Source organism: Diabrotica virgifera, chromosome 7 (genome assembly GCF_917563875.1).
Source record: "Diabrotica virgifera virgifera chromosome 7, PGI_DIABVI_V3a".
Classification (NCBI taxonomy): Eukaryota; Metazoa; Arthropoda; class Insecta; order Coleoptera; family Chrysomelidae; genus Diabrotica; species Diabrotica virgifera.
In genome coordinates, this window is record NC_065449.1 from 80752754 (window position 1) to 80768186 (window position 15433).

General features: G+C 32.5%; 1 protein-coding gene across 1 annotated transcript in view; it reads right to left on the reverse strand.

The window, feature by feature from the left end:
- Window positions 1–7909: 7909 nt before the first annotated feature.
- The window catches only part of LOC126888190 (protein Spindly-like), an 86431-nt gene continuing 78907 nt past the window's right edge, over window positions 7910–15433 (reverse strand). The window contains exon 9 of the mRNA XM_050656243.1: window positions 7910–8677. Coding sequence (XP_050512200.1) covers window positions 8573–8677 — 105 coding nt within the window. The 3' untranslated portion in view covers window positions 7910–8572. The remainder of the gene's footprint in view (window positions 8678–15433) is intronic.

Consider the following 15433-nt stretch of genomic DNA (forward strand, 5'->3'; position numbering starts at 1 on the left):
GTTTCGAGATACGGTATGTTGAAATTTTTCTTACAAACTGACGATTTATTTATTGCTCTAAAACCGGTTGAGATATGCAAATGAAATTTGGTAGATGTTAAGAGGTAGTTATGGCGCATTTTTGACATACAATTAAGAATTTTGTATTCACCATTAGCGTAAATACGGGATGTATCTAAAATATTTATACCCGTATGCACGCCAATGGTGAATATAGAATTATTAGTTGTATGTCAAAAAATCCACAATAACTGCCTCTTAAAACCTACCAAATTTCATTTGCATATCTCTATTGGTTTTAGAGTAATAAATAAATCGTCAGTTTGTAAGAAAAATTTTAACATCCCGTATCTCGGAAACGAAGCATTTGCGGACATATGTTTATAAAGCAAACTATCATTATTTTTTCATACAGAATTACCCCTTAAAGTTTGTCGCACTTATTTAGAAACACCCTGTATTGATGAAGAACATGGCTAGTTATTAACGTGCTTACCTTTTTTTATTATCCAACATAAACAAATAAATCAAAAAAGAAAATGTTAAGAGAGCCTAAGGCTACAATTTAGAATTTCAATATTTTATCTATGCTAAAACATTCCACAGGGTGTTCCGAACTTTTAGGAATAAACACAGTATGATTGTTACACCCGGTATACAATGACAATTTACCGGTCTAGCAACAATATTATTATAGCGATATTGCTAAAGAATAAGGCTATAACATACTAAAAAAATCACTCAAATCGGACAACAGATTTAGAAAATTCGAGAGATCTAACTTGAATAACTCATCGAGTGACCCGCTTTTTATGATCGCGAGTGTATTTTAATTTTTTATTAATGTTTGTTGTTTTAAAATAATTTGAGAAGGAGCATAAGTCAATTATAATTACTGAAGTTGTCACCTAATTTTATCTGCAAAAATCCGAATGTCACCTCTCACATCCACTTCAAACCAGATCCGCCCTGGTCTAATAAGCGACATCGCTTTTTCATGTCATGAACACATTACTGCGATAGTCGCTGTGACGACTGACGACAACGTGTCAGGTCTAATTTATCACGTTGAACCGACGGCGACGACTACATAAGTCTGGAATGGGTTCCTCAGAATCGGAGGAAGATTTGATATTGCTCATAGTTGCTTTAGCATAATAAATAATAATAAAATAAAACCGGACCTGAGGATGCTGTGCATATTGTAGACAGCGAAACCGGTCGTCAGTTGTAAAATAAATTGTTTGTGAGAACGTCTCTCTTTTCTTTACTACAATAATAAAATAATTGAAGTGAATAAAAACTCCAAATTAAAATACTTGGCAAAATACGAGATTCTTTTATCTCTTGGCCTATTTCATCCCATAAATAGACTACAGGCCCATGTCCAAAATGGATGGGTCATATGAACCACCAGGTGACGTATATAGGACCATATAAGAGCATAAAATAAAAAAATTCAGCACTATGCCGTCACTTGTAAGCAGTCCAACTGAGTGCTGGTGAGAATTCAAAAGTGCAGGTAGAGTGGGTACATTTTGGTCATATATTTTTGTACGGCATTTTTACCATAGATAGATCCATGAAAAATAATAAGAAAGCACGCAGTGCCGTACAAAAATGGCGAGCCACAAAGTTGGTAAATTTTTTTGATTTTCTGACAATTTCCAGGGTAAATTTGGTCATCTGATTCTGTACGGCATCAGTTTCATACTGTTTTAATACAACTTCTAATCCATTATTCCGCAACGCCGTAAAAAAATCATGCGACAAGGGGAAAAATCGAGGGTTGCAATCCCCTCTCTTTCCGTGGTCCGGGGGGTGATTTGAAAAAGTACGGCTTCGGTTCCAAAACATTATTTAGCACTCAAAAGTACTATTAAAAATAATGCCGTCAAAAAATTATTGTTCATTTGAATGTATATTAATACTTATGTTAATTTCATGGTATACTTGATTTATAAAGCTAAAAAAATCATTTGACTCTGTACGGCAACTTTTTCTTTAACATTATATTGTAAAATATAATTGTTATATCGTATTGCCGTTCAAAAGAAACTGTTCTAAAAAAAATTATAGAGAAATACAAAAACAGAAATTTTTTAAAATATTGCCACAGTTTAAATATTCATAGATTAATAAAATATAGCAATTTTATACATTTATCCTTTGTTTTAAATAGTATTAAGGTAAATAAATTAGGAAAAAATGATGCCGTACATTTTAATGCATACCATATCTTTTAGGTTGATGATAATGACGCTACCATTTTAAAGGTACATAGTATTTTATGGTCATTTGATACTGTACGGTATTAACATATTTTTGAAGAGAACAATTTTTATTGATAATATATGATAAAATCATTATGACGTCTAACTGAAGTGAAAGGGTGTGTTGGTGTATAATATCCAAGAATTGAAACTGTAAATCCCAGTATCAACAGTTTTGTATACTTTTTGGTTTAATATATACTTCATGCATTATTGTTACATGTATATAATTGATTTGTTTCATTGTAATGATGTGAATAAATAAAACAACTACTATTTTTTAGAAAAATTACTACTAGAAAACGACTACTTAGCACACAGTACAGTATTATAGGCAGGTGTAGATAATATGCCTACAAATGCTAAACGTCGTAACATAACGTTGCTCCTTAAGCGATATAAATATAATATATAAATTATATTTATTTAATATTTTTATTACTTTTTTATCAATATGAACTTTCAGATTTGTACGGCGTTAACTTTTTATAAATTATTGCATTAAGTACAAATGAACTATCTAAATGCCACATAAAAAAATATCGTCATAAATTTCACCTTACATTTCGTTATATGGATTTTTCGTACATTTCATTCTGTGGATTTTTCCTTGAGTTTTTTTTCCTACAAACCTTTGGACCAACAAAAGTGTACGGCATGTAAAATAATGTTATCTATGCATAAAATACTTTTAAAATAAATTAATTTTATGTTGTTTCAAATCACCCCCCGGACCACGGAAAGAGAGAGGATTGCAACCCTCGATGTTTCCCCTTGTCGCGTGATTTTTGTACGGCGTTGCGGAATAATGGATTAGAAGTTGTATTGAAACAGTATGAAACTGATGCCGTACAGAATCAAAAGACCAAATTTACCCTGGAAATTGTCAGAAAATCAAAAAAATTTACCAAATTTGTGGCTCGCCATCTTTGTACGTCACTGCGCGCTTTCTTATTATTTTTCATGGATCTATCTATGGTAAAAATGCCGTACAAAAATATATGACCAAAATGTACCCACTCTACCTGCACTTTTGAATTCTCACCAGCACTCAGTTGGACTGCTTACAAGTGACGGCATAGCGCTGAATCTTATTATTTTATGCTCTTATATCGTCCTATATACGTCACCTTGTGGTTCATATGACCCATCCATTTTGGACATGGGCCTGTAGTCTAAAATTATCCTTCTTTCTGATGTTTTTATAATCCTGGTATGCCAAATCATAAAGAATTGGATAATTTTTAACCAATTCTATGAATTTCTCTGTTGGAACCATTGTAAATTCGCAACGACGACAGAAAACGCAGCCGGCTGCGTTAACAAAATATAACGCAGCACTAACGATATCGTCGCATCGATGTGTTGGTTCTCGTTAATCGCCGTGGCCGTTCGTCTCGCGAAAATTTCGCATTGCAATGTTATCGTTGACGCACCGATTAATCGCAGCAATCTGTTCATTCCTTAACTCCGCTTTGTATAGCTATATCTTCTACCACTTCTCCCGCATGTATTTCTTGTAGAATAGTCTGATCAAATAAATATTAAGTCGATATACAGGGTGTTTCAAAAAGGTATGTCATAAATTAAATCACGCATTCCGGGGACAAAAATAAATTGATGGAATCCAACTTACCTTAGTACAAAAGTGTATACAAAAAAAGTTACAGCCCTTTGAAGTTACAAAATGAAAATTGATTTTTTTTCATATATCGAAATCTCTTAGGAGATATTTCATTAAAAATGGACATGTGGCATTCTTATGGCAGCAACATCTTCAAAAAAATTAAAGTGAAATTTGTGCACCCCATAAAAATTTTATGGGAGTTTTGCTCCCTTAAACGCCCCCAAACTTTTGTGTACGTTCCAATTAATTCATTATTGTGGTGCCATTAGTTAAACACAACGTTTTTAAAACTTTTTTGCCTCTTAGTATTTTTTCTATAAGCCAATTTTTACCGAGATGCGGCTTCTTTTTTAATATGTTTACATAAAAATTCTATGGGGGTTTTGTTCCTTTAAACCCCCCAAATATTCGTGTACGTTCCAATTAAACTATTATTGTGGTACCATTTGGTAAGCACAGTGTTTTTAAAACTTTTTTGCCTCTTAGTCTTTTTTTGATAAGTCACCTTTTATCGAGATGTGGCTTCTTCTTCAAAATATACCTAAAAATGTAAATCATAAATAAAATTTCAGATTATTAATAGGTATATCATAGGTACTTAACCATATACAAATATGTGGTGGATTCGACAAATGTTCAAAATATCTCGATAAACACTGGCTTTACGAAAAAGTACTAAGAGGCAAAAAAGTTTTAAAAACACTGTGTTTAACTAATGGTGCCACAATATTAATTTAATTGGAACGTACAAAAGTTTGGGGTGGGGGAGGGGGGGGGGGTTTAAGGGAGCAAAAATTTTTATGGGGTGCACAAATTTCAGTTTAATTTTTTTTTAATGCCACATGTCCATTTTCAATGAAAAATCTCTAAGATATTTCAATATATGAAAAAAAATCGATTTTCATTTTGTAACTTCAAAGGGCTGTAACTTTTTTTGTGTACACTTTTGTACTAAGGTAAGTTGGATTCAATCAATTTATTTTTGTCCCCGGAATGCGTAATTTAATTTATGACATACCTTTTTGAAACACCCTGTTATTCATTGATAGTCCATATAGTTTTAGAATCCTTCACATTTGTTCTCTGTTTATACTATATATATATATATATATATATATATATATATATATATATATATATATATATATATCGAAGGCCTTTTCAATGTCAATAAACATTATGTTTATACTTTTTTACCATTCGCTAGCTTGTTCAAGATACCTAATTCTTAGAGTACAAATGTGGTCGATAGTGGAGCGTTTAGGGCGAAAGCCTGCTTGATTGCTTCTTAGTTTCTGGTCTAGCTCTGGCTTCAGTCCATTCAATATGATCACAGCATAATAAACGAAACCAGCAAGGACACACTACGATGCCGCTTTTGAAGTTAAAAAATACGGAGCCGACATTGATCGAGTGTACATCTCAGTGGTGATGTGATGTGTTCGTTCATCAGTGTTGCCGATGTCACTATATGAAATTATATTAAGCCACTGCTAAAATGATCAGATTTTGCCAAAAATTATGTTAAAATTTTTTATCTTGGTAGTTTCTAAGGGTAATAAAAATACATTAAGAAAATTAAAATAATGTAAAATAATTTAACATTTTTTGTCTGTTTGAAAGGAGTAACATTCTTTTACTCCTTCAGGGGGCGTTCAAGTATTACGTAACGCGATTTTTGACCCCCTCCCCTCTATGCAACGCACCGTAATGGGGCGTTCAAGTATTACGTAACGCAATTTTTGAAGATTTTTGACCCCCCCCCTCCCCCAACCTGCGTTACGTTATACTTGAAGGGCCCGATACTTGCTAACACCAATTTAATATTTGCTCACAGATCGCATTTAAACGTCGACAAACAACGATATCTAAGAAAACGTGATTTTTTTATTTCAGCATTGCTGCAGGTGCAGTATCAGTTATTGCACTAAAGCCTGGGTTTCCTCGAAAGCGGCACCGACAAACTGCGACCGTAGCACTGCGATGAATTACGTCAGATTGCGGTGAAAAATTCAAGGTTCTTCGCAGGTTGGTGGCGGGCGGTAAAAAATTTTCAAAAATTGCGTTACGTAATACGTGGACGCCCCATTAAAGTGCGTTACGTAGGGGGGAGGGGGGGAGGGTAATACTTGAACGCTCCCTAACTTTATTACCCGTAAGAGATTCCTTTTGAATATTTTCTGGAATTTCTGCAAAAGATTAATAATACAATCGCCATTCATCGTCAATATTTTGTGTTATGTCCCAATTATTGACATAATTCCCACAGGCATACGTATAAAATTATGTTAAAAAATATTTATTATCAGAATGCCATAAAAGTTAATTAAATCTGATAATTATGTACAAATCGGCAACACTGCCGATTTTCTACACTGTCTGGTACACGCGAATAATGGCCGACGATCTGCGCAGTAATAGTGCGCGAACTTTTCCCGCCTTCTAGTGTGTCACTACTGTTGCGTTTTCTATGCTGGGATATGATCTTGGTCATTATTTTGGATGTGGCACTTAGCAGTGTTATTGTTCGCCAATTCTTGCATTTACTTAGATCGCCTTTTTTAGTATTTTAATGATTACACCCTCATTGCATTCCTTTGGGTGCTCCTAGTCGGTCAATATCTCGTTAAAAAGTTTGTCTAACATTTCAATAGATTCGTTGGCGTCGGCCTTTATTAAATCTATCGATAGGTTATCACTTCCACCGGCTTTGCCATTTTGTAGTTGTTTCAGTGTGTTTCGTAATTTCATCTGTGCTAATGTGTAATACTAATGTATTACATTTTCTTCGTCTATATCTCGTGTTGGTGTTTTCTCGTGTTTGGAGTATATTTTTTCGAAGTGTTCTTTCCATCTTTGTATTATTTCGTGTTCTGCTTTAACTCTATTTCTTTGTTTATTACTTTATAGTATTTTCCCTGTCACATTTCGGATGGTGGTGTATTATGTATTCTCAGGTCGTTTTCTTGTACAGCTTTTTCTGACATTTTTAACATATCATTTGTAATTTCTTTTATCTTTCCTGACTTTGTTTTTAACTGCTATATTTTTTCTTTGTATTTTCTTTTCTGAGCTTTTCTCTCTTCGGCTGCTTCCTTTTGTAACATTTCTTCTTTGAGTTTCTTTCTTCTATCAGTTGTAATGTATCTCGGGTTATCCATTTTTTGTTTTCCCTTTTTTTCATCCCAATCGTTTCGTTTGCAGTTTTTAAAATTATGTCCTTAAAGTTCTTCCATATTTCTTCCACTGTTTCCTCATTTTTGGGCGCTGCTGGTCGGTTGATTTTCAGTCTTTCTATGAATTAAATTCTTGTGTTTTCTTGTTCAAGGGCTTCAACATTGTATATTCTTTTTCTGTCTATCTTCCTGTTTTTGTCTTTGGCGAATTTCATCTTTATTTTGGCCGCTACTAGCATGTGGTCAGATCCCACATCTCCTCCTCGTAGACTCCTAACATCTTGTAGCCAACTTTCCCATTTTGACTGGATCAGTACATCGTCGATTTGATTTCTGTATCTTCCTCCTGAAAAGCTCCACGTTTCTTTGTGTATCTTTTTGTGCCTAAACAAACTGCCACCTATTATAATCTCGTTTTGTCCACAAAACTGTATTAGTCGACTTCGATTATCATTTCTTTCTCCTAATCCTTCCCATCCCATAACTTCCATTATCATTTCTTTCTCCTAATCCTTCCTTTCCCATAACTTTTATGCCTTGTATTATCATTCACTACCTTGGCGTTCATATCTCCAATTACTATTTTTATACCTCTTTTGTATTTATTATTTACATTGTCTTACGTTGCTTGGAGCTGCTCATAGAAATCATCCTTCTCTTCTAATTTAAACCCTTATTCTATCAATCTAGCGAGTGATGTACATTATACTGCGTATCGATACTGCAAAAGGCTCGAAACTGAGTGCATCTAGTAACTCATCATCTCTGTAGTCAAACTGTTGCGTCAAACGATTTAGGTGACGTAAAATCAAGACATTAAAATTTAAAAATGATTAAAACTAAACATTTTATTACATTAAAATATTTACAACAATGCGCAGAAAATATAAAAAATATGCCATTATCTTAATTTAAACATAAAACATATTAGATATTAAAATAAAGCCAGTTGGTATTAGTCCAGGGCGCATCTGTTTTGAGATGGATATTGAGAGGTGACTCATATTTTTTGCAGAAATAACTCATATAATAATAATTGAGTTATCCTCCCACTGAAAAAGATCCGGAACATTGTTTAAATAATCAAAATGTCAAAAATAAAGGAAAAATTCGATTTTTTTATTAGTTTTTGAATTATAACTTTAGAAGTATTCATTTTCGAGAAAAGTTGCACTGACATAAAAGTTGCGTAATTAAATTTACTACAAGATAGGATTGGTGAAACATTTTAAAAATTGTCACCCTTGTTGCAAAATAGCAATAATTTTCGAAAAAACCATAAGAAACAAGTTTTTCAACCATTTGTGCTACACTTAGGACCTTCATGTTTTACCCAGAAAAACTTTATGGACCTTTTTGAGTGGGAGGATAGCTCAAATATTATTATATGAGTAATTTCCAAGCAATTTCTGCAAAAAAATATGAGTCACCTCTCAACATCCAAATGTATTAATATTTTTACAGATGCGCCCTGGTCTATATGCCCAATTTTAACTTCAGTCTTTAAAATGAATTGGTTTTCCTACAAAAATTCTTCGTCCTCCACGTCTTTCAGTCTTTTTAGGAGATAGGGTATTTACAGCAAATGTAACTCTCTTTGCCTAAAATAAAACAAAATATGTAAACACTACAAAATAACGTAATAAATACCCACAGTAAAATAAAAAAAAAACTAGATCATACTAAAATTTTTGTCGACAATGTTTAAGGATTACAGCTTTTAATGAACAAAGTAGCTGAAATTATTAAGAAATATTACCTCTAGATGTTAACACCAAAAAAAAAATGATAATTTTATAACAAAGCGAGTTGGAGAAGTACTATTTACTATCAATGAGAAAATGGCAGAAGGAATGCCATCAGATATATCTGGCACAGTATTAAGTGAATGGTGGGAGCAATAAAATCAAAAAGTTAAGCAGGAGTGAGACTGAACAAATCAACGAACACATGAATTTGAAATTTTAATAGGGGTGCGACAGGGGTGTTTTTGTCTCCTGTGCTGTTTAACCTCTATGTGTAGAATGCTTAAAGCATGGTATAAAGGTCAATGGGTACCCGATAAATAACATTCGTTTCGCCGAAGACATCGTGATAATCAAAGATAATGAACATGATATGCAGTTAATGCTAAATAAAATAAATACCGCAGGAAAAACAGAAAGATAAATGCTGTAAAAACCAAACGCATGGCAATAAGAAAGGGCGCACTTCTCAGAGTACAACTGCAAGTAGATAATGCTCCAATCGAGCATATGAAAATATTCAAATACTTGGAAATGGCAGCTATGGTGGCGCTAGTGTAGTTGGGGGGTCAACGTTTTGACAATTCGTGAAGTTTGTATATGGTGTCTTTGTTTACTATTTAATAAATAATAAATTAGGGCAAAAAAATACGGATCTTGAACTGTTTGTATGTTGAAAAACGAATTAAGGAGAAGGAATGCGAGAGTTACTGGAAAAAAGGAAGCCCTCTAACAGCCTCCACCGTTTATATAGCCATATCTATTTCCTAACTACCCTGTCCCAGTTGCTTAGTCTCTTGTTGCCACAAGATCAAATTTATATTTTTTTGGCTTCGTTTACTAGATGCTTCAGTTTTCCTTCCTTGGATGATCCTCTAATATTCCACGTCGCTATTTTCGTTTCAGTTTCCTTTGCCGGGTCATCTTTGTTGGGTCTCCTAATACTGCATTCAATTCTAGTATTTTGCCATGTCTTCCTTCCTCTATTCTTTCCAGCTGCTCCTTTTCTTTCTTCCATTTCCATAATTCATTGTTTATTGTCAGTCTTTGGTACCCTGTTTTTGTGCTATTTCTTTTGATTTTCTCTTCCTTAGCAATTCTTCTTATTTTGGCCATTATTTCCCTTTCCGTCCTTCGTCAGATCATCATTTATGTATATTCTTTCTCTCAGTTATTTTAGTTTCATCTTATTTTGCATTACTTTGGTCTTTTCTGTCTTGCTATCCATCTCTACCAAATATATTTTGTCTCCCAGCTTTCTTGCTTCATTAATGTTTACTTTTACTCGCATTTCCTTTTCTATGAATTTTTCTACCTCATTCCCTAGCAAGAGTGGTTCATCGGTGTCAATCTGCACTCCTTGAATCACAATATTTTTCTTCCCTCTCTTTCTAATTTTTGTATTCTTTCGTTTGAGATCTTTAATTCATTTCGTAATTGATTAATATCTTGAAGCGCCTTTTCATTAATAAGTTTCAGTTCTTCCATTTTCTTTCGATATCCTTATCGAAGGGTAAGCTATATTAATAATCTTCTTAATATTTTATTTCTATAGTTCAGACCAAAATAAAAATATTTACGTTAATCTGAGTTTTATAGTGAAGTATTCGATGTTTTACAGTCGAATCCAGGGGCAATACGTAATCTGTTTAAACAAAATGTTTATTGCAGATACGTGCATTTATTATCGGCAGATATTTATCCCTTCTTGTTGCTACAATCCAATTTTTTCTCATCAGAATATCTTTGGGAAACCTGTATCATGATATTCTCGATAAGTACAAAGGCACAACACAACATTGAGGCATTTTATTTTCTCAAATTAAATTCAAAGACTCAAATTAAAAGATTGATTTGAATAGTTGACCTAAGTTGACGTGACCTCCAACTACACAAGCGCCACCTACGTTGAGCTTTCCAGATTAGCTGCCATTATGGTGAATAACCAATGGGATCCTCAACAAGAAATAAAATGCCGTACCGAACAATCAAGACAAGCTTTAATTACATTTAAACCGCTACTTTGTAACCTCAATGTTTTCTTCAATCTCCGTTACAGAATGGTTAAGTGCTATCTATGATCCATATTGTTATACGGCATGGAGATATGGACTTTGAAAATATTCTCCATTAATAATAAGTTGGAGGCCTTCGAAATGTGAACCTAAGAATGTTCGGCATACCATGGACAGATAGGGTGAGGAACGAGGAAGTCTTAAGAAAAGCAAATGCTGAGAGAAAATCGCCAAACTTGATCAAGGCTCGAAAAATTGGATACCTGGCCATATCCTGAGAGGGGAAAAATACGCAATACCTCAACTATTCATCCAAGGAAAGATTGAGGGCAGGAGAGGAGTAGGTCGCAAACAAATGTTGCTGCGAAATATAAAGAACTGGACAGGCATAACTAACACTGGAGAACTTTTGCATGTCGCAAAAGACATATTAAGATAATTCACCAACGCACTATAGGTGCACGGCACCATAAGAAGAAGAAGGGACCATTCAAATAAAATTATCATTTCCACAATGCTTGCCAACATTCAATAACGGATAGGCACTAGAAGAAGAAAACCAACAACATATCTACACGTATTCGTTAGGTGTGAATAGAAATGGCGTTTTTACTCGTATTATTGTATGGCTGTAATATAGTTGGGACAACCTATATAAATTAAGTTGTAAATATCTTTATCAAAATATAATGTAGTGTATTAGCCATGCTCGAAGACAATGACTCCTGACCGTGAATTAATACGTGAGGTTTACATATTATGTCGTGTATAAAAATGCAGTGTAGGTAAATTCAAGAGTTGTTATAATTAGGTACTTGATATGTACAAATGTGTGGTATAGGTAATGATTTGTATTTGTAAACAATTATGGTTGAATCACCGTTTACACGATGTAAATATAAAGTTATCCAAACAACAGAGTTTTAATTAATTGGGACCAAAAAGACAGTAACATCACACTATTTATTACATGGCGATCCTGCAGACTAGAGGAGGTCTTCTGAAAGGAGCAGGGATGGCGGCACCAGCTTGGAAACGGAGACGGCGAAGATGGACCAGGACGAAGATGGACAGGAAACCCAGTAAAAAGACAAAGTGATAAAATGTAAGTAAGAATGTCTATCTTTATTAAAAATGCTTCCCTCGTTTTATATTATTATTGAACATTGAATATTTATCTTTGCTGATTTTTGAATAATTTATGAAGTATCGATTTTTTTTTTAAGAATATCTATGAATTTTGAAATATGAAGTGATTTTTGAGAATATTTTTATCAAAGTTTATTATATATGCTATTCTTGAATTTTTATTGAATTTTAAATCTTTATTGAATTTATTTGAAAAATCTCTATCCGATTTCGATTTTTAGTACGGTTATTTTTGAATATTTTATGGAATATCGAATTTTTTCCAAAAATTTCTATCGAAGTTTGAGATATAAACTTATTTTGAATATTTTTATCTAACTTTTGCATATGCTATTTTTTCTTGAATTTTTGTCGAATATGTATACTATTATTGAATTTTTATTAGCCAGTTGTTTTTATTATTGATATTTATTGATTCTATAGATACATTTTAATCGATTTTGTGTTAAATTTTGTATGATATGAACCTGAATTAACATTTTTTGAGTGATAAATGATATTTTTTTAATGAATAATGATTAGTGATGACATACGTTGATAAACATTGCTATAAGCAAGAGATTTATTTTTAACGAACCGACCTGATGCGTCGAGATAAGGAATTTGGAGAAGAACTATATAGATAAGAAGAAGAACTAACCATAGTATTAGCTAAATATTATGAGACAACTTGAGACAATAAGAAACCCACTGCTCTTGTCAAATTGGGAAGGTACTAAGTGATTTATAGAAGCTTGAAAGCTTATTAGAGACCCACTCTGTGTTTTGAGAGTACCTATTTTATTCATGATTATTCGTGAATAAACAACGGCCTCAAAGCAAGAGATTGAGGTTGTGATATTTTTAGAAGAATTTGAACCGCATAAAATACCTATTTCGTGTTTTGAGTTAACTATACCACCTTAATGGTGCGTACAGATCAGGGCGAAAATTCGGGTTAATATTGGCGGAGAACTAAGGCATCCGAGTGAAACCTCTTTTATTAAGGTAAAACGAAGGTATCGGAGCTAGTATATGAAGTGATGATTATGATGTTATATGAAATGATATATGAGATAAATGATATATGATTGTTATATGAAATATGTATATGAAGATGAATTATGTACACTGTAGAAGTGCTATTATATGAAGAAAAATGAATTATATGAGTTGTAGTACCAGACAAGAAGAAGAAGAGAAAAAAAAGAGAATTTTTAATAAAATATGTGGGAAAAATGAAAGAAGAAACATAAAAAATGCCAAAATAAAAAGCAAAATTAAGAAGATACTAAGCAAATAAGTAGCTAATCATTGAATTTTTGTCTAAGAATTAAAGTTGAAATTTTTTTTCTCTAAAGTAACGTAAACTATAAATAACTTATTTTTAAATGTATATAATGAATTCAGGTTAAATTTTCGCGGAAAATGGAAGTGTTTGAATTAAGGATAGACAATATCTTACAATAGTGTTAGTAGATAGTAAGCAAAGGGACACAAAAAGTGAAGTTCTTAGAGAGATTAAATCTTTATTATAGGTACAAGAGAGTTATTAGAAGTTTTTTAGAGACACATATTAAAAGTTTTAGAGAGATTACATTTTTATTATAGGTACAATATTTTAAAGTTAGTAAGGCGTATATAAATAAATCAAAATAAGACTGAAATAATAAGATGAAATAGTAAAGTAACGTTAAATTTTTTTTATATACCATTTAATAGAAGTTTAGGTAATATTTAGCTTAGCTTAGGAAGTATTAAAGTCGAGATTTTATTACAATTAGATTAGTTACGGCTTATAGGCACTAAAAGACTATTTAAAAGTTAGGATCAATTTCATTCACTGTGGACACTGTTTTGATGAAGTGAATTAGTGAACGAAAAAAAAAGGACGAAAAGACACGACGTGAAAGTACGTGAACTAGTAACAGGTTATAAAATACCAGTTTTAGTATAGGGAAAATATGAACTTTTGTGTAAAATAGGAAAAAGAATATACATGTTTAGGGAAAAATTGATTGATCTGAAATGTACCATGTTACAGTTAGTTAGCATAGTTAGGAAATTTAATTTTTGAAAATAGTATTAGGTAACCATAACCTTTTTGTAAAAGGGAAAGAGAAATAGATCTCATTTTAAAACAGGGAGATGTAATATAGTTGGGACAACCTATATAAATTAAGTTGTAAATATCTTTATCAAAATATAATGTAGTGTATTAGCCATGCTCGAAGACAATGACTCCTGACCGTGAATTAATACGTGAGGTTTACATATTATGTCGTGTATAAAAATGCAGTGTAGGTAAATTCAAGAGTTGTTATAATTAGGTACTTGATATGTACAAATGTGTGGTATAGGTAATGATTTGTATTTGTAAACAATTATGGTTGAATCACCGTTTACACGATGTAAATATAAAGTTATCCAAACAACAGAGTTTTAATTAATTGGGACCAAAAAGACAGTAACATCACACTATTTATTACATGGCGTATTGTATTGGCGTTTTTACTCGTACACTTCGCGTCAAATAAAACTGGTACACTTTTTTTTCCCAATGTAAACCTGTGTTCAGACTGACAATTATTGTTCGTGAATCACTTCGTTGTTGCCATCACAGATAACGGAATTGCACTAAATCTAAATACAAAAAAATAACGTTTAAAATGTATATTTCGAATTGTAATACATATATTTAAATTCCATACTTGCTCACTGTAAAAGGCATTTATTTTGTATTAATTTCAAATTAAATTTTTAATTTTTCCAGTGTGTTTTATTTATTCTACACAACAATGCAGTTTTGTCCTACAATTTACGAGAAACCAATCACACCTCTTGATTTGACATTAAACATAATAATTTAAAGTCATGTCAAGATTTAAATCTATCATTATTTTTGAATTGAAATATTTTCATAAATTATAATAAAACACGAATCAATGTATGGATACTTAACTGAAATGACGGAAAATTACCATTGTTTTAGTTTTTAGTATATTAAAAAATGCGGTCTGTCGCTCAGCCCCGTTTTTACCTAGTTTGATATAATATTTTCGTTGAACTGGCAACGTTGCCCTAGAAATTAGAATGACACTTGTGACAAGATCAACTTACACAACTTGAAAAACACGATTTTCGGTTATAAGAGTTGTACCAGTTTTTTTTTTGACGCGAAGTGTACATCTACCACAATCGATTATATTGTCTCAGATTTCTCACCCCTTGATGTCTACTCTACAGTTATTAATGCGGGACTATCTGATCATGAAGTAACATTTATACGAAGTTTAACATCTTCAGCAAACCCTCCTTAAAAATCCAACGTTTAGGTAGGATTTTTTCCGTCCAGAATTTTCGTAAATTCCAAAATTTATGCTTAACTTCTGAGTGGCACTTTCCTTCTATAGACATGGACTATAATATCAGTGTTTTTCTAGATAAGCTTCTCCGCATCTTCAATAAG